The following is a 19,341-nucleotide window of genomic DNA, read 5'->3' as shown; positions in this document are numbered from 1 at the left end:
GAATGTCTTCTACAGTTAACCCTTACTAACCCCTTTTTACAGATTGCTGTCTCTTGATTAGTTGATAAGTGTTGTCCAGGTCTCTTAGTGGATATGAATTTCTTCTACAGTTAACCCTTACTAACCCCTTTTTACAGATTGCTGTCTCTTGATTAGTTGATAAGTTTTGTCCAAGTCTCTTAGTGGATATGAATTTCTTCTACAGTTAACCCTTACTAACCCCTTTTTACAGATTGCTCTCTCTTGATTAGTTGATAAGTTGTGTCCGAGTCTCTTAGTGGATATGAATTTCTTCTACAGTTAACCCTTACTAACCCCTTTTTACAGATTGCTCTCTCTTGATTAGTTGATAAGTTTTGTCCAAGTCTCTTAGTGGATATGAATTTCTTCTACAGTTAACCCTTACTAACCCCTTTTTACAGATTGCTCTCTCTTGATTAGTTGATAAGTTTTGTCCGAGTCTCTTAGTGGATATGAATTTCTTCTACAGTTTAACCATTAATAACCCCTTTTTACAGATTGTTGTCTCTTGATTAGTTTATAAGTGTTGTCCAAGTCTCTTAGTGGATATTTCTTCTACTGTTAACCCTTACTAACCCCTTTTTACAGATTGCTGTCTCTTGATTAGTTGATAAGTGTTGTCCAAGTCTCTTAGTGGATATGAATTTCTTCTACTGTTTAACCATTAATAACCCCTTTTTACAGATTGTTGTCTCTTGATTAGTTTATAAGTGTTGTCCAGGTCTCTTAGTGGATATGAATTTTTTCTACAGTTAACCCTTACTAACCCCTTTTTACAGATTGCTGTGTCTTGATTAGTTTTTCGCATAAACGAAATATCTGCAATATATTCCTAGCATGCCCCATTTCGTCGAAAATTGCCATCAATTTTATGAAAATTGTTCAAGACATAATAAAGGAATTTCCTTACTAGGGTCTGATCGGGCTTTTGGGGTTCCTTAAGGACCCTTTTCAGGATTTTTTTTTCTGATAACTCCTAAGCGGTTTTTCCGATTTTTATGGACTTTGGCAACAATGTTTACCACTTTATGTGCCTTAGTTTCTGGCTTCTAGCTACTATTTAAGCTTCTGAGGCCTCATACAGGCCCGGCCCTTTTCTTGAATTTTATTGTTGACTAAACCATTAGGTCCCTTGTTTTTAAATAACGAATGACTAACATTTATTTGTATTTTTATTTTACAATTTGTTCCCTTGTTTTTAAATAATGATTGAATTAATTAATAATATTCATTTGTATTTTTATTTTACAATTTGTTCCCTTGTTTTTCAGATGTGATAAGGAAACCCACCACAACGAATCAAAACAACCTGGTCGGATTTCAAGCGTTCGACAAGTTTCGAAGCCGGGTCGGTAGCATTGTGAAACCCTCGGGAATGTCTCTGTTCATCCCCACGTCCACGCAGAGGAGACAGCAATATTGTAAGTATTCGACAGCCATAATGTAAAACAGAAGTGAGAAAATCGCAGAAGATTAAACTTTCGAGGGATTGACCGATTTGACCGTAGATATCTGAAGTGGGACAGAGGGAGGGAGAGAGATAGATTTGATTTTTGTCAGCAGATTTTCAGTACTTTGCTATTTTGAAGGTGGTGTTGTAGTCAAGACGTTCGCCTGATAAATAGATGGACGTGGGTTAGCTTTGAAGATAAGTGCTAGGTTGTAGGTTTGATTCCTGCCCAGAGTATCCAAAACAGTTGAGTTGCGTTCTCGGAACGGCTGGCTTATTCCTATCCTGTCCTCCTCTCTTCGGTTTCGGGGCTCCGTTAGAGGGACTCTAACACATGAGGCAGACCTGTAGCAAAGTTATTAAAATTTCCGTTTGGTGATCTGTAAATTGCCACACAGGCAAATTCTTTTTTATTTTTGGTGACAAGAAAAGATAGACAATTTGAATCAATTATAACAGCTTCTGTACATGAACTCGTGAGTTCTGTTTTGACATAAACAACTACACCATCATTCTGCCTGTAGTGGTGATTGGTGTGATACATTGCTGTACATGAACTCGTGAGTTCTGTTTTGACATAAACAACTACACCATCATTCTGCCTGTAGTGGTGATTGGTGTGATACATTGTGTAGCCATCAACAAGAAATAGATTTAAGTTTGGGTAGGTACGAGTTCTGGTCTCACTGAGAATAATGCAGTCGATATCCGCTTCTAGAGCTTTGAGCATGGCTTGTAATTGTGTAAAATTCTTGTTGATGCTACAAATGTTAACGTGGAAAATAGTAAGAGATTTCTTATTGTCAGAAACAAACTGTTTCCCAACTTCAATATCCCCAACCATAGCCTCTACATGGTCGTTATAACTATCTAGGAAAGGTGTATGTTGATTATACATAATCTGAAAAGACAGGGAAGTGGTTGGAAAAAGTACCTAGGGGGACAAAAATATACAAACCTACCACAAAGTACCTACTTTTACAGTTGAACATGTAACTGAGTTGTTTTCTACTTATAATGTTACGTTGTGGCTTTGGTTGCTACTTTATTTCGAGAATGTCCTGCTCGCATTGAATTGAGATCCTTGGAGTAGTTTTATCATCTTTCTTTGCATGAATATGGCCATCGTTTGTCCATATGAATTTCCATCCCGCATCCCTTGCTTGTTGTTTGGCTTTTTTCAGCAAACCTTTGAACTTTGGGGTGAGGTGTTCTGAGATATAGATGGTTTGGTCAGGCAGATTACGATTGATGTTTTTAGCAGATATTTTGTTGTTGTTATCTTTCCGGAACCGACTGCAAGCTTGCAGGAGCTGGTTTTTCTTCCATCTCGAACAGAATTGAATAACAATATTCTTAGTAGCTGCCTTATCGAAACGTGGCACTCTATGTGCTGCCTGAATATCGTCATCCTTAATATTGCAGCCCACCTTGGCACCTATCTCCTTCACAATCTCGACTATATTTTCGCCTGGGGTAGAAGGAAAATTACAGATCTCGACATTGTTAATCCTTGATCTCTGCTCCAGCTGGTCCACACGATTATTCAGATTAGTTATTACTTCATCCTTCTTCTTTAGATCTTCTCTGAGCTTTCTATTATCATCCAGACTTTTCTTGAGCTGAGCTTCTATGGAGGTGATTTTAGGTTCCATGATAGTCATTTTATCCAGGAGTTGCCTCAGCAGCGCTTTGCTACTCTCGTCATCCAGCAGCTTATCCTTTTTTTTTTAAGAGGTTTGACAGAGGGAACTTTAACTGCTATGGTCTTATCGTCCCGAAATCGAAGAGAGAAGGAAGACAGGATAGGAGAAAGCCAGCCGTTCCGAGAACGAACATTATCCGATCAGGATAAAATCCGCCCCGGGCGGGAATCGAACCCGCGGCCTAGCGCTTACAAGACAGACGCGCTACCAACTAAGCTAACTAGGCTGGCATATACGATCGAAATGAGAGCGCTTTTTTTTGCTGGGGTGATACGAACCCGGGATCTTCTACGTTCAAAGCAACAGCTTTACCACTTGAATAACCGTGCCTTTAAATTCTTTATATTTTTTCAGAATGCCTCCCAGACGGAATCGAAGCGGCTCTTGTACAGAAATCCCCTATGTAAACAATCCCGCCGCCCCTTGCAACCCGTCCAATAGCAATGTAAACAACTCTAGTTACCATAGTAACCACTTCTTTGTATTTTTTCAGAATGCCTCCCAGACGGAATCGAAGCGGCTCTTGTACAGAAATCCCCTATGTAAACAATCCCGCCGCCCCTAGCAACCCGTCCAATAGCAATGTAAACAACTCTAGTTACCATAGTAACCATCATAAGCGTCACCACCATCACCATAGCAACAAACCCAGTGACCATACAGTGGGGAATCAGGGATATAGTAAACTATTGAGGTGAGTTTGAGTACACCCGGTATATTTGTAAACAATTCTAGTTACCATAGCAACCATCATAAGCGTCACCATAGCAATATACCCAGTGACCATACAGGGGGAATCAGGGATATAGTAAACTATTGAGGTGAGTTTGAGTACACCCGGTATAGTTGTAAACAATAAATTCTAGTTACCATAGCAACCATCATAAGCATCACCATAGCATTAAACCCAGTGACCATACAGTGGGGAATCAGGGATATAGTAAACTATTGAGGTGAGTTTGAGTACACCCGGTATATATTTGTAAACAATTCTAGTTACCATAGCAACCATCATAAGCGTCACCATAGCAATAAACCCAGTGACCATACAGTGGGGAATCAGGGATATAGTAAACTATTGAGGTGAGTTTGAGTACACCCGGTATATTTGTAAACAATTCTAGTTACCATAGAAACCATCATAAGCGTCACCATAGCAATAAACCCAGTGACCATACCCTACACAGTCTATTCATTTGTATTGGCCGCACAGGTTTACACTGAGAAAAAAAAATAAATAAAAAAAAAAAATAGTGACAGGGTGCCACAAGTTTAGGTTGGAAGAACTCTATTATTCGGTTACTTCCCCTGATATAGGCTGTTGGAATGCTATGTTATAGTGTCGAGCATCCCGCTATAGAGTTCAATATTAGAGTGCCGGAACCCAGTCACCCGATTGGGCTGCCGCACCCTAGTTTCTTCTCAGTGCAGACACCAACAACAACAACAACAACATTTGTATTGGTTTCAGGTCCAAGAGCTTTGCACATGACGCTCAAATTCTGGAGAAACTCCGTGACATGAAGTCGGAAATGAGTTCCATCAACACGGGCCTGGCCGCTTTCCGTAGTCCCCCGCCTAACCTGCCACAGAGTATGACTAGTACCCCGTCACGACTAGGTAAGTATATAATAGAATAGAATAGAATAGAATATACGTTGTTTATCCTGCAGTTCTGGAGAAACTCCGTGACATGAAGTCGGAAATGAGTTCCATCAACACGGGCCTGGCCGCTTTCCGTAGTCCCCCGCCTAACCTGCCGCAGAGTATGACTAGTACCCCGTCACGACTAGGTAAGTATATAATAGAATAGAATATACGTTGTTTATCCTGCCAGAATGAGACTGAAAAGTCCCTTTACTCCCGCAGTCTAAACAAGGTCTTATATATTGCATAGGTATAGTTTAAACATATGTAAACAAAAAACCTTATTTAAATATTTAAAAAAAAAAAAATACAAAAATATGTGATTAGGATTAGGAGAGGGATAGGGGTGTCTTCCACATACACACGATTACACTCACATTCATACTTGCATCCCGTGTCCGCCCGCGCGCGAATGCCCCAACATCTGCACCCAATTAAAGGAGGTGTTGAAAAGGAATGTCTTCGAGGAAATTAGGAGGAAAATAACCCTTCGCTGACCGCTTCTGTCAGGGATGCTATATAAGTACAAGTAGTGGTTTATTTAGATTTTCAGCTTAGAACAAGTTGTTCCATTATACCAACAGTGAACCAGCGAAGTGAGTCCTTATGTTCCATTTTATTTGACCCTTATCTATTTCTTGTTATTGATGTTTAAATCTTTACACCCTTCCATTTTCCCATGCACCATTGTGATGGGTTCGTCCTGGAAGATGAAGAGAATGGATGGAGCAATATGGAGCATATTCCTATAACAATGTTACGACACAGACCCGTGGAGTCCCAATGTATCAGATGTTTCATAGCTTAGAAATAAAAAGGCGGTGAAACACCCGTCAAAAAGATTTACTAAATTGAAAAGAAGGTGCCAGCCTAGTTTGCTTGGTTGATAGCGCGTCTGCCTTGTAAGCGCTAGGCCGTGGGTTCGATTGCCGCCGGGGCGGATTTTATAATGAACGGTTAATGTTCTTTCTCGGAACGGCTGGCTTTCTCCTATACTGTCTCTCTTCGATTTCGGAACGATAAGACCTTAGCAGTTATGGTTCCCTCTATCAAACATCTTTACAGCCTAGTTTGCTTGGTTGATAGCGCGTCTGCCTTGTAAGCGCTAGGCCGTGGGTTCGATTGCCGCCGGGGCGGATTTTATCCTGAATGGTTAATGTTCTTTCTCGGAACGGCTGGCTTTCGCCTATACTGTCTCTCTTCGATTTCGGAACGATAAGACCTTAGCAGTTATGGTTCCCTCTATCAAACCTCTTTGAAAAAAAATCACGATTTTTCTCAATAGTTTTTTATGCTCCCTCCATTTTTTTTTCAACAAAGAGTTTTATTACTTCCTCATTTTGTATTTCCAACCCCGCCCTCTCCTCTCTTGCACCTCACAGGTCTCCCGCCAAATTTAACCTGCCCAATGTCGATACCCTTAAGATCAACAAAGAGTATCTTGAAAATGCCCTCTATAATTTCAGGTTTGTTGGAATAAATTGGCTTGAAAAGTGGAGCTAGTTTTTTTATTCCCCCACTTTTGGTGTTGGTTTAAGAAGTTCTTTTTTTCGCTGTCCTTGTAACACTAATGGCCAAATTTAGGTACTGTTGTTGACAAAAATGAACAAAGAATATCTTGAAAATGTCCTGCACAACTTCAGGTTTGTTGGAAGAAATGGTGTAATGAAAATAGGCGGCTTTTCCCATTTTGCCCCCCTACTTTTGGTGTTGGTTTTGAAAAAAAAAAACTTGGGTTAGGTTAAACGCAAGAAGGAGTTTTCACAATTAGAGCAGTGATTAGTGTTATTATAGGGTTAGGTTAAATACAAAAGGAGCTTTATTATAGGGTTAGGTTAAACGCAAGAAGGAGTTTTCACAATTAGAGCAGTGATTAGTGTTATTATAGGGTTAGGTTAAATACAAAAGGAGCTTTTCTTTTCCACGGACGTGACTTCTACATAATTACCCTTTTTTTCGCTGTTTTTATAACCTTAACGGCCAAGTCTACAGTCTCCTGATCTTTTTTCGCTGTCTAATTTGACTAAAGCCTTGTCCTTGAAAACTTCCTGTACAACTTCAGGTTTTTTTTTGGAAGTAAGTGAAAATAGTTGGCTTTCCCTCTTTTGACCCCTAAACCTTTGAAAAAAAAAAAAAAAAAATCAAATACTAAAGTAAGAAGAGAATTAATTAGTACTTGACATGGTATCCCGTTTTCAAAGTTTATTTAAAAAATCAAATTTCTTTAGGATTGATAGGTATAAGAAGAACTTTAATAAACGGCCTATGTCACTGCGACCTAGTTGGATCTTTTGTGATTTCTTCCGGATCCTTATTATTTCTCACCCGACTCTATTTTGCCCCCGACAGATGAAAGCAGTGCCGGTCTCCTAATGACAGACGGTACAATATCCGGCACTGAGAAGCTGTTAGATTCCGAACGACTTGACTCTCTGCTTGACAATCTGCCACCCCCTAACACCAGGTAAGTCATCTAGAATACAATATACCTTGTTTATTCTGCTGGGATAGGACTGAAAAGTCTCTTTATCTCCACAGTTAAACCAAGGTCTCATTCGTATTATTTTGTTTCGTGGGGATTCGTGGGTAAAATCAAGCCATCTTTTGGGGCTGTTTACCCCGTACACCTAAGCCTCCGAGTGGACTTTTTGTGCGTGAAATAGATTCGACGAAACGATTACCGCTGCATTAGACTCGTGTGTTCTGTGTCGCTAAGTCATCTAGAATACAATATACCTTGTTTATTCTGCTGGGATAGGACTGAAAAGTCTCTTTATCTCCACAGTTTAACCAAGGTCTCATTCGTATTATTTTGTTTCGTGGGGATTCGTGGGTAAAATCAAGCCATCTTTTGGGGCTATTTGCCCCGTTCCTCTAACCCTCCGAGTGTATTTTCTGTGTAAGGAACTCCGTAGACAGTAGTATTGGCGAGGAGTGCAGCGTGAGACGAATGTAAGTATCACTCAAGTTAAGCTACGTCGGGCGGGGTAGGTATCCGGATAGGACTGAGTACTGGGGCGTGTAATTTAAATGAGAATGTTCCCACTTACGCACGACACCATTTTTTCCGACCGATACAAAAAGTCCTTGAAGGGATGTTTTTTTTTCGACAAAGAGTCGCTCAAACCCTGATTTGTCCTCACGCTCCCTAGTCTGGGTCGCCCTGTTTTCGAGCACCCTTGTTTTTTTCCATGTAAGGAAGTAAACACAGCTTACATTAATTTGTCCTGTTTGGGAACGGGCCGCCTTAATGTACCTACCCCTCTTTTTCTCCCGTTCTCAGAACGTCTAGCGCGGACTCGCTGCTCACCGGTGGCGCACAGGGCGCCTCGTCATCCCCGCTCAAACATCCCGTGTCCCGAACATTAGTCACCGAGAACGACCCGCTAGGCGCCCTAGAACACGAGGTAGAGCGGGACGAATCAATGGTCCTGGATCTGCCCCCTGCCTCTCTCTCCATCTCGCGAGTATCTTCAGAGATAGAACTCGACCAATCGGGTAAGAGAATTTTTGTTTGATAGAGGTTTAATAGGGCTGCCTGGAAGAGACTGACAAGAAACGTCCACCCTATTTAAATAGGAAAAGGCTAGGAAGAAGAAGATGTTTAAAGTCACTGTATAACATTTGTCCCTTATCTATTTCTTGTTATTGATGTTTTAATCTTTACACCCTTCCATTTTCCCATGCACCATTGTGATGGGTTCGTCTTGTAAGATGAAGAGAATGGATGGAGCAATATGGAGCATATTCCTTAACAATGTTATGACTTATGACACAGACCCAAGTCCCAATGTATCAGATGTTTCATAGCTTAGAAATAAAAAGGCGGATTTGTCCCTTATCTATTTCTTGTTATTGATGTTTAAATTTTTACACCCTTCCATTTTCCCATGCACCATTGTGATGGGTTCGTCTTGGAAGATGAAGAGAATGGATGGAGCAATATGGAGCATATTCCTTAACAATGTTATAACACAGACCCGTGAAGTCCCAATGTATCAGATGTTTCATAGCTTAGAAATAAAAAGGCGGTGAATGAAACACCTGTCAAAAAGATTAACTAAATTGAAAAGAAGGTGCCAGCCTAGTTTGCTTGGTTGATAGCGCGTCTGCCTTGTAAGCGCTAGGCCGTGGGTTCGATTGCCGCCGGGGCGGATTTTATCCTGAACGGTTAATGTTCTTTCTCGGAACGGCTGGCTTTCTCATATACTGTCTCTCTTCGATTTCGAAACGATACGACCTTAGCAGTTATGGTTCCCTCTATCAAACCTCTTTAAAAAAAAATCACGATTTTTCTCAATAGTTTTTTATGCTCCCTCCATTTTTTTTTCTTCAACAAAGAGTTTTATTACTTCCTCATTTTGTATTTCCAACCCCGCCCTCTCCTCTCTTGCACCTCACAGGTCTCCCGCCAAATTTAACCTGCCCAATGTCGATACCCTTAAGATCAACAAAGAGTATCTTGAAAATGCCCTCTATAATTTCAGGTTTGTTGGAATAAATTGGCTTGAAAAGTGGAGCTAGTTTTTTTTAATCCCCCACTTTTGGTGTTGGTTTAAGAAGTTCAGGCGAGTCTGAACAGGGTCCGCGAGTCACCGGGGGATGAGAGTACGGAGTCCTCGCAGGAGAACCTAGTGACCTATGGGACCCCGGGGAGTGCTCTAGGCAGTGCCCTAGGCAGTCTGGATGAGCTGGACACGAGTGCTGTGATAGACACTAATGCTGCACCTGGAGGTAAGAGTTTGACCTATGGGACCCCGGGAAGTGCTCTAGGCAGTGCCCTAGGCAGACTGGATGAGCTAAACACGAGTGCTGTGATAGACACTAATGCTGCACCTGGAGGTAAGAGTTTGACCTATGGGGGAAGTGCTCTTCTAACATTCTGTCTCTTTAACTCCGGTTCTCAAAAGAAAAGTTAAAACTAAAAGTAGAAACACACTACCATCACGTGAGCTCATGAGGAGTCAGAAAGATGTAGTTCAAACTTCAAAGTTTTCCCATAATATTGTAGGTGGTTTCGTTCATGATAGCCAGACTGCCCTCACGTCACTTGAGCCCACATGACGTGACGTGATTGTAGGGTAGTGTGTTTCTACTTTTAGTCACTGTTTTAAAGAGTCAGAAAGATGTAGTTCAAACTTCAAAGTTTTCCCATAATATTGTAGGTGGTTTCGTTCATGATAGCCACACTGCCCTCACGTCGTTTCTATTTTGACCCCCCCCCCCCTTCCACTTATGGTGTTGGTTTAAGAAATTCTTTTTTCGCTGTCTTTGTTGCCAAATTTAACCTGCCCACAGTTTGATAAATTGGGAGTTTTTCTCTATTTCTATTTCTTCCTTCCTTCCTCCCTCCCTCCCTCCCTCTTTTTATTTTTTACTTGGTCTTCCTGGTTTTGGCTGATTTCTTCGTCTAACATTCTGTCTCTTTAACTCCGATTCTCAAAAGAAAAGTTAAAACTAAAAGTAGAAACACACTACCATCACGTGAGCTCATGAGAGTCAGAAAGATGTAGTTCAAACTTCAAAGTTTTCCCATAATATTGTAGGTGGTTTCGTTCATGATAGCCACACTGCCCTCACGTCACTTGAGCCCACATGACGTGACGTGATTGTAGGGTAGTGTGTTTCTACTTTTAGTCACTGTTCAACATTATTATTTCAGTCCATCGGGTTTGACATCGCGCAAATCAAACGAGATTCTCCTTGGAGGACTGAACAGTCTCAAAACAGTGGCCACGTCTGTTGCCAAGAAATACGACGAAATCAAGGAGGCCATCTCTGCCAACAACACGCCTGTCAAGGCTAACGGAGGGTAAGTGTTTATTATTATTATTTTTTTTCTGATAGGTACTCTTTAAAATCTCAAAAAAAAGACCCCCTACTTGTGGACATATCATATCAAAGGTCTTGAAAAACGTAGTTCTTTGGTACAAGTTTGAGCTCGATCCGACAACCAGGGCGGGACCTATGGCCTATTGTGTAAAGACGGGAACACTTTACCTTAAATGAGAATCCCCTACTCTTGATACATCATATCAAGGGCCTTAAAAAACGTAGTACTTTGGTCCAAGTTTGAGCTCGATCCGACAACCAGGGCCGAAGTTATGACCTTTTCTGTAAAGGCGGGTACTCTTTAAAATCTTGAAAAAAGAAGCCCCCACTTGTGACTCGTCATATCAAAGGCCTTGGAAAAAAAGAATCAACAAAAATGAGAAATTCATTTTGAAAGGTGATTTGTGCTTTACTAAATAGGTGTCCCACTCTTTTAATTCATATTGAAATTCGGACCAAGCGCTAAGTCGCGGGTTCGATTCCCGCCTGGAGACGGATTTCATTTTACCTTCCTAGCGTTAATGCCATATTAATGTAAAAAAATGAGAGCTCTAGAATCAACAAAAATGAGAAATTCATTTTGAAAGGTGATTTGTGCTTTACTAAATAGGTGTCCCACTCTTTTAATTCATATTGAAATTTGAAATTCGGACCAAGCGCTAAGTCGCGGGTTCGATTCCCGCCTGGAGACGGATTTCGTTTTACCTTCCTAGCGTTAATGCCATATTAATGTAAAAAAAAAAATGAGAGCTCCTGTAAAAAAATCGTGTTATTTTTATCCTCCTCAGGGATAGAGACAGCGGGTGTGGGGACGAAGACCCGCCGTGTGTCACCGGCCTGGACACCCCGCGCCGCAAGATATCCTCGGAGTTTATGCCGTCGTCTGTCTCCGGCCATGTCGATTACTGGGGCTCCAATCTAAAGGATCTGCTAGTAGAAGGAATTTCGCTCAGTAGGAAAGGTTCTACTACTAATCTACAGCAGCCTCTAGGTAAGCAAAAGGATGAAAGAAAGATGAAAAAGTGGACTAAAAAGTTCTCAAAGAAGGAAGAAAGAAAAGAAAGTGTCGATTATTGGGGCTCCAATCTAAAGGATCTGCTAGTGGAAGGAATTTCGCTCAGTAGGAAAGGATCTACTACTAATCTACAACAGCCTCTAGGTAAGCAAAAGATAAAGAAGTTGAAATAAAAAGATTGGAATTTCGCTCAGTAGGAAAGGTTCTACTACTAATCTACAACAGCCTCTAGGTAAGCAAAAGATAAAGAAGTTGAAATAAAAAGATAAATATCAGGCGGTAAGGATCGCCTGGCTACTACCATGTCGATTATTGGGGCCATGTAGAAGTTGAAATAAAAAGATAAATATCAGGCGGTAAGGATCGCCTGGCTACTACCATGTCGATTATTGGGGCCATGTCGATTACTAGGACTCCATCTTAAGGATCTACTGGTGGAAGGAATATCGCTCAGTAGAAAAGGTTCGACGACTAATCTACAGCAGCCTCTTGGTAAGCAAAATAAAGAAAAGAAGTCGACTAAAAACTTCGACAAATAAAAAAAAATCGACGCCTCTTAACTAATGTGTCGATTATTGGGGGGGGCCATGTCGATTACTAGGGCTCCATCTTAAGGATCTACTGGTGGAAGGAATATCGCTCAGTAGAAAAGGTTCGACGACTAATCTATAGCAGCCTCTTGGTAAGAAAAATAAAGAAAAGAAGTCGACTAAAAACTTCGACAAATAAAAAAAATCGACGCCTCTTAACTAATATGTCGATTATTGGGACTATGCCGATTACTGGGGCTCCAATCTAAAGGATCTACTAGTGGAAGGAATTTCGCTCAGTAGAAAAGGTTCGACCACTTAATCTACAACAGCCTCTAGGTAAGCTAAACTGCATGCCGATTACTGGGGCTCCAATCTAAAGGATCTACTAGTGGAAGGAATTTCGCTCAGTAGAAAAGGTTCGACCACTAATCTACAACAGCCTCTAGGTAAGCTAAACTGTTTTTGTAGTCCATAAGCATGTCATTTGACATCATAAAGTTGTTGTCTCAAAATTACCTACCCTAACCCACCCAGTTAGTATCGGTATCTGAATCAGTCTCTGTAGGAAATACTTTGCAAGTTTACTGTTGCTGAAATTATTCAGCGTATTCCTAAAATCAGTTTATTTCCTAACCCGATCCTATTTTCCCCTTTCTCTATTTTTCCGGCCCTGTTTTCAGTCCTATGCGAGCAGTATAAATAAGCACTATTATTATTATTTTTCGCGCCGCAGGCGAATCAACGAACGCCGCGCTGGCCGTTCCCGACCGGTTCCTGGACAAGTTCTTCGCCCGGACTGGCAACTCGAGGGACGCGAGTTCGAGCCTGATCGCGCTGGAGGTGGTGCTCGTGTCGTGTTCCCGGTGTCACCAGTGTTCCTCCGTGCTCCCGCTTGTCGTGAGTTTCATCCGATTTTTTCCCGAATGTCTGTAGACAATGTTCTCACTACACACGACACGATTTTTTCATAGAATATACCTTGTTTATCCTGCCCGAATAGGACTGAAAAGTCCCTTTACCCCAGCAGTCTAAACAAGGTCTCGTATATTTGATGGATTAAAGAATAATACATACAACTAACAATTCAGTAAAAAGGCAGTAATAGATCTCTTGTGCTTTTTTTTGGTGAAGTTTTCTTGGCTCTTAAATGTGATGTACCGAGCTACCAGCTACCGACTATTTGTTTGTAGAAGAATAAAATTTATCAGCGCAAAATAAAGAAATTCTGGCTTGTGTAAATCAAATGGGTGATTTCCTGATTTCAAAGAAAACCCTTGACACTGTGTTAACTCTCAGTGGTAAGATTGGCCATAAGTTTAACTCGAAGTTTCAGACCGAGTACAAAATGATAAACTTTCTTCTTTCGATCTGTTCACCTGCCTCGGTGGTGTAGTGGTCAAGACGCTCGCTTGATAAACAGGAGGGGAAGTTTCAGACCGAGTACAAAATGATAAACTTTCTTCTTTCGATCTGTTCACCTGCCTCGGTGGTGTAGTGGTCAAGACGCTCGCTTTGTAAACAGGAGGGTGTGGGTTCAGTCCCAGCCGAGGTATGGAATTTTATCCTCAATATAATTTGAGAATTAGACCACAATAATAGTAGTAGTTTACTGCTGGAGTAAAGGGACTTTCCAGTCCTGTGCGAGCAGTATAAATAGCCGAGGTATGGAATTTTATCCTCAATATAATTTGAGAATTAGACCACAATAATAGTAGTAGTTTACTGCTGGAGTAAAGGGACTTTTCAGCCCTGTGCGAGCAGTATAAATAAGAACTCTTTTTTTTACTTTCTATTTTTATTATTATGATCATTATTATTCACAGCTGACTCAAGTGCCTCTCTAAACTCCGCTCTATCCTCGGAAGACTCCAGCGATCCCATTGCTGTCCCCTATCTCAATCCCCTAGTCCTTAGGAAAGAACTCTGCCAAGAAATACGACGAAATCAAGGAGGCCATCTCTGCCAACAACACGCCTGTCAAGGCTAACGGAGGGTAAGTGTTTATTATTATTTTTTTTCTGATAGGTACTCTTTAAAATCTCAAAAAAAGACCCCCTACTTGTGGACATATCATATCAAAGGTCTTGAAAAACGTAGTTCTTTGGTACACGAGACCTGAGTTTGTGGATCAGCATCCCATCATCTATTGGAATCTGGTAAGTCAGCATTCTAGTTCTAATGAGTCTATACTCAATGCTAAAGGAGACGAGTGTCTACAGAGACCTGAGTTTGTGGATCAGCATCCCATCATCTATTGGAACCTAGTAAGTCAGCATTCTAGTTCTAATGAGTCTATACTCAATGCTGAAGGAGACGAGTCAGTGTCTACAGAGACCTGAGTTTGTGGATCAGCATCCCATCATCTATTGGAACCTGGTAAGTCAGCATTCTAGTTCTAATGAGTCTATACTCAATGCTGAAGGAGACGAGTGTCTACAGAGACCTGAGTTTGGGTTAAGCATCCTATCATCTATTGGAATCTGGTAAGTCCAGCATTCTAGTTCTAATGAGTCTATACTCAATGCTGAAGGAGACGAGTGTCTACAGAGACCTGAGTTTGTGGATCAGCATCCCATCATATATTGGAACCTGGTAAGTCAGCATTCTAGTTCTAATGAGTCTATACTCAATGCTGAAGGAGACGAGTGTCTACAGAGACCAGCATCCTATCATCTATTGGAATTTGGTAAGTCAGATTATAGGATGCTGATCCACAAATTATACTCAAAATAAATACTCGGTGGACTTTGGATCTTGGTGGTTCGAGTCCAAGGTTGGTGGTTCGAGTCCAAGTCAATTCAAAACGAGCATTTAATGCTTATGCTTACATACTTAACACAGTAAAAATTCTCCCTAATACTCAAAATAACATTATATAAATAAAATAACTAATGTTAAATGGTAGATATTGCCCTAGGAATCGTTCCCGCTTGTCGTGAGTTTCATCCGATTTTTTCCCGAATGTCTGTAGACAATGTTCTCACTACACACGACACGATTTTTTCCCGAATGTCCTGTACTCCTGTAAGCAATGTAGTTTAAATGACAGTATTCTCACTACACACGACACGATTTTTTTCCGAATGACAAGTGGGAATGGGCTCCTAATATATGAATACAAGAAAAACACATTATTCTAATCCGAAAGCCGCCTTTCTACCGCCCTTTACTTCCTTCAACGCGTTTCCGACGCCGGGATCCAGCACATTTCTTCACCTGTTTTTTCATGGCGCTATTTTCCGCCTCGATTTTCGCGGCCAATTTCCGAACGCGTTTCATGCGGGTTCGGATGGCCTCGTGTGCTTCCTCCGGGCCGAGTTTGCGCCGCAATTCCAGGGCCGAAGCTAGGGGGTCGAGATGTTGGGAGAGGCGCGTGAGGAGGGATTCGATATGTTGCGTGCGACGCGTGAGAGAGCGGTGCCGCTCCTGGTAGCGAGAAATGAGCGCGGTCTTCTCTTGAACCTGAGAATGGATAAGAATAGAATAAGCCAGTTAACTGAGAGGGAAGCGCGCCTACGTTGTAACCATTATGGGGCGATTGGATTCCCGCGCGGGGGAACTTTATCCTAAACAGATACCTGATAGGTACGGCTGAGCTGTCAGCTCTACTTGACACCTGAGAATGGATTAGAAATATTAGAATAGCCCAATCTGAGGCTTAGGTGTAGGAGCAAACAGGCCTAAAGGATGGGTTAAGCTTCTACCAGGGTGTCTACCAGACTGGAAAACCGAGAATTGTCAGGGAATTTCTCAAAAAATTGACGCTCTATTAAACTGTTGGTATAATGGGACAACTTGTTCTAAGGCTTAGAATCTATCTAATCTGACAGTCTAAATAAAGCACTACTTATTATTATTTGCAGTGTAATGCACAGTGTTATCGCGTCCGTGCGATGTAGCGACCTTAGTGAGCCTCTGAAGCGACTGTCTAGCGAGCGCCACAAGATGAAGCTTAGCGGCGTCAATAGAGCGCTATCTCTGTATCGAGAGATTCTATTCCTCGCCATTACAGAGGTGGGGCGAGAGAATATCAACCAAGGTAAGATTGTTCTTTCCTATGAGTGGGTTCCAGCATGTTATTCCACAGAGCATTGGCAGCTGAAACAGAATCAAGTAAATACATACATACATATCCTAAGTCGTTCCGTTTGGTGGAACAGGTCGACTATTCACAAAACCTCTCCACCAAGTTCTATCATTAAATTTTTGTTGGTTTTCAATGAGACTGGGATTTCGATGATATCTTTGTTGATTTGATCATTCCATCTCAGTCGTGGTCTACCTTGCTTTCTGGTTCCTTCTATATTTATTTGGAAGTAAATTAAGTAAATAGAATATATCCTGTTTATACTGCAAGAGTCCAAAGTCCATCGCATCGCTTAGGGTCATAACTTGGATCACTAAAAGGACAGCTTTTTCAGCAGCAACAGTTGATCGAGCCGGTTTTGAGGATAATTTCAGACTGATTGCCAGCCTAGTTAGCTTGGAGGGTAGCGCGCCTACCTTGTAAGCGCTAGGTCGCAGGTTCGATTCCAACCCGCGGCTGGTCAACTAATAGTTACCTAAAGAATGTGATCGTTGACTTAGATGAAAGCAGTCGGGGGCCATGTGGTTCATATCAACTTGCCGAGATGATTTCAATGTAGGGAGCTTAATGTCCATGGTGAACATCTGAGGTACCACGGCGAAATCTTTCGTCCGAAACTGAGGCATTTTAGACTGAAATAGTGAGAAAAAGGGGCAAATAGTAAAAATAATAATAGGTACTACCTACAGATGATTTTTTTTTAACATATGAGTGTTTCACCGCCATTTTTGTTTCGTAGCAATGGAACAACTGCTACATTAGACTTACGTGGTCTGTGTCGTAGCATCCCCGTCCCGTAGTAGCTAGGTATGTCCCTCATCAGATATGTATATGTACCTAATTCAGAGATTTGAAGAGAAAATATACCCCGTACCCACTTGTCGTTCGAAAAAAATCTTGTCGTGTCGCGGTATTCGCGTTTTGTTCGCGGTATTCGCGTTTTGTGCGCAGTATCCGCGGTTTGTTCGCGATATTCGCAGTTATGGGTTCGATTTCAGGCAAACGCAGATTTTTTTTGCGATATTCGCAGTTATGGGTTCGATCTCAGGCAAACGCAGATTTTTTTCAGCTCCTTTTTTACCGCAAATAATTGATGAAACCAAAATTTTCGCCTGCGGCCGGTCCTAAAAATTTTAGTTTCTATAGATTGTATAGCTCACAATTTTTGCCTGCGGCGCTATTCCTCATTCTTTTTGTGTTAACCTTCATCCCCCAGGATGTGTGAATGTGTAGACCGAAAAATTACAAAAAAAATGCGGCGCAGTTATTTCATGTGCAAATGGAGGACTTAAGCCCTAGTGGGATGAAAAAAGATTGGAGAATTAATGTTGAACAGGCTTGGTAACATTACTTGAAAAAAAAAAAAAAAATCTGTTGTGAAGCAGTGGGAATAGGGTGGAAAACCGAGAAAAGTCCGGGAATTTTATTTTTCCATTTTGGTAGACATCCTGTTCTACGAATCTAGAGGTTAGCGCGCCTGCGTTGTAACCGCTAAGTAACGGGTTCGATTTCCGCTTGGGGCGAACTTTATCCTAAACAGGTATCTAAGGCCAGCCACTCACTATGAGGAGACCTGACAGGTCCACCTGTCAGCTCTACTTGATACCTGATGAGCACACACACTATAATTTATACCTGTCAGGTCTACCTGATAGTGAGTGGCTTGCCTAAGGTCCGTTCTCTGAACGGCTGGCTTTCTCCTATCCTGTCTTCCTTCATAGAATAAGCCAGTTAACTGAGAGGGAAGCGCGCCTACGTTGTAACCATTATGGGGCGATTGGATTCCCGCGCGGGGGAACTTTATCTTAAACAGATACCTGGTAGGTACGGCTGAGCTGTCAGCTCTACTTGACACCTGAGAATGGATTAGAAATATTAGAATAGACTCTTAGAGGGTAGCGCATACATAAAAGTAACTGATCGAACCAACGTTCCTCGCAGGTAAGCCCCGCCCCTTCCATCAGCACTTTCCTTATCCATAGAAATAGAAAACAGATACACCTTGTTTATGGTCTCGCCATTAATAGCTAGCCACAGGAGTCTAATGTAGCAGTTGTTTCATTGCTACTAAATAAAAAAGGCGGTGAAACACTCGTCTTTTAAAAATAATAAGAAAAGGAGAAAAGAAGAAGAGGGAACTTTATTTATGTTAGGCCAGCCACTCACTATCAGGTAGACCTGACGACAGGTACACGGTACACCTGATCGGGTCTACCTGATAGTGTGTTTGTTCTCATCAGGTATCAGGTAGACCGGACGAACGGACCTTTTCAGCCGCTTCTGTCAGGTCTACCTGATAGTGAGTGGCTGGTTTAACGAAGCCCAGGACAGTTAGAAATAACCCTAACCTTTTCAGCCGCTTCTGTCAGGTCTACCTGATAGTGAGTGGCTGGTTTAACGAAGCCCAGGACAGTTAGAAATAACCCTAACCTATTCTCCTTCCCCACTCGTTCTCATTGATAGTGTGAATTTTGATTGATAAGCTTCTCGTTTTTTTATAACTCGTCCCAAGTGAAGAGATAAGGACTAGATTCCGCAGGGCATCGGAATAGTTGATCCAATTAGTGGATTCGAACCAAGTCCTCTCTACAAAAGACACAGGATGTCCACGTCGGGACTGATATGTCCTCATTGGGACTAGTTGGTCCTTAGCTGTTGTCCCAAGTGAAAACCCTAACCTATTCTCCTTCCCCACTCGTTCTCATTGATAGTGTGAATTTTGATTGATAAGCTTCTCGTTTTTTTATAACTCTTTTTTTCCCCCAAGACCCAACCACAAGAAAAACACAAAATTGTATCAATAAAGAGGTGCTCTATTAAACTGTTGGTATAATGAGACAACTTGTTCTAAGGCTTAGAATCTATCTAATCTGACAGTCTAAATAAAGCACTACTTACTCTATTAAACTGTTGGTATAATGGGACAACTTGTTCTAAGGCTTAGAATCTATCTAATCTGACAGTCTAAATAAAGCACTTTGACAGCTACGTACCAAATTTCAAGTCTCTAGCTCTTACCGTTCTCGAGATATTTTGTTTACAGACAGACA

General features: G+C 41.5%; 2 protein-coding genes across 2 annotated transcripts in view; one reads left to right on the top strand and one right to left on the bottom strand.

Annotated features, from left to right (window-relative positions):
• The window catches only part of LOC113469947 (DENN domain-containing protein Crag-like), a 48,902-nt gene that overhangs the window by 26,725 nt on the left and 2,836 nt on the right, over window positions 1-19,341 (top strand). Inside the window, exons 29-40 of the mRNA XM_026828013.1 lie at window positions 1,293-1,442; window positions 7,174-7,288; window positions 7,610-7,619; window positions 7,712-7,776; window positions 8,108-8,336; window positions 9,166-9,311; window positions 10,487-10,636; window positions 11,445-11,647; window positions 12,938-13,105; window positions 14,028-14,128; window positions 14,713-14,894; window positions 16,068-16,243. Coding sequence (XP_026683814.1) covers window positions 1,293-1,442; window positions 7,174-7,288; window positions 7,610-7,619; window positions 7,712-7,776; window positions 8,108-8,336; window positions 9,166-9,311; window positions 10,487-10,636; window positions 11,445-11,647; window positions 12,938-13,105; window positions 14,028-14,128; window positions 14,713-14,894; window positions 16,068-16,243 — 1,695 coding nt within the window. The remainder of the gene's footprint in view (window positions 1-1,292; window positions 1,443-7,173; window positions 7,289-7,609; window positions 7,620-7,711; window positions 7,777-8,107; window positions 8,337-9,165; window positions 9,312-10,486; window positions 10,637-11,444; window positions 11,648-12,937; window positions 13,106-14,027; window positions 14,129-14,712; window positions 14,895-16,067; window positions 16,244-19,341) is intronic.
• The window catches only part of LOC103515267, a 5,132-nt gene continuing 1,129 nt past the window's right edge, over window positions 15,339-19,341 (bottom strand). The window contains exon 2 of the mRNA XM_008480198.2: window positions 15,339-15,666. Coding sequence (XP_008478420.1) covers window positions 15,361-15,666 — 306 coding nt within the window. The 3' untranslated portion in view covers window positions 15,339-15,360. The remainder of the gene's footprint in view (window positions 15,667-19,341) is intronic.

This window comes from Diaphorina citri, unplaced genomic scaffold (genome assembly GCF_000475195.1).
Source record: "Diaphorina citri unplaced genomic scaffold, Diaci psyllid genome assembly version 1.1 scaffold1308, whole genome shotgun sequence".
Lineage (NCBI taxonomy): Eukaryota > Metazoa > Arthropoda > Insecta > Hemiptera > Psyllidae > Diaphorina > Diaphorina citri.
The sequence above is the reverse complement of the archived record's forward strand: the minus strand, read 5'-3'. Positions and strand labels throughout refer to the sequence as shown.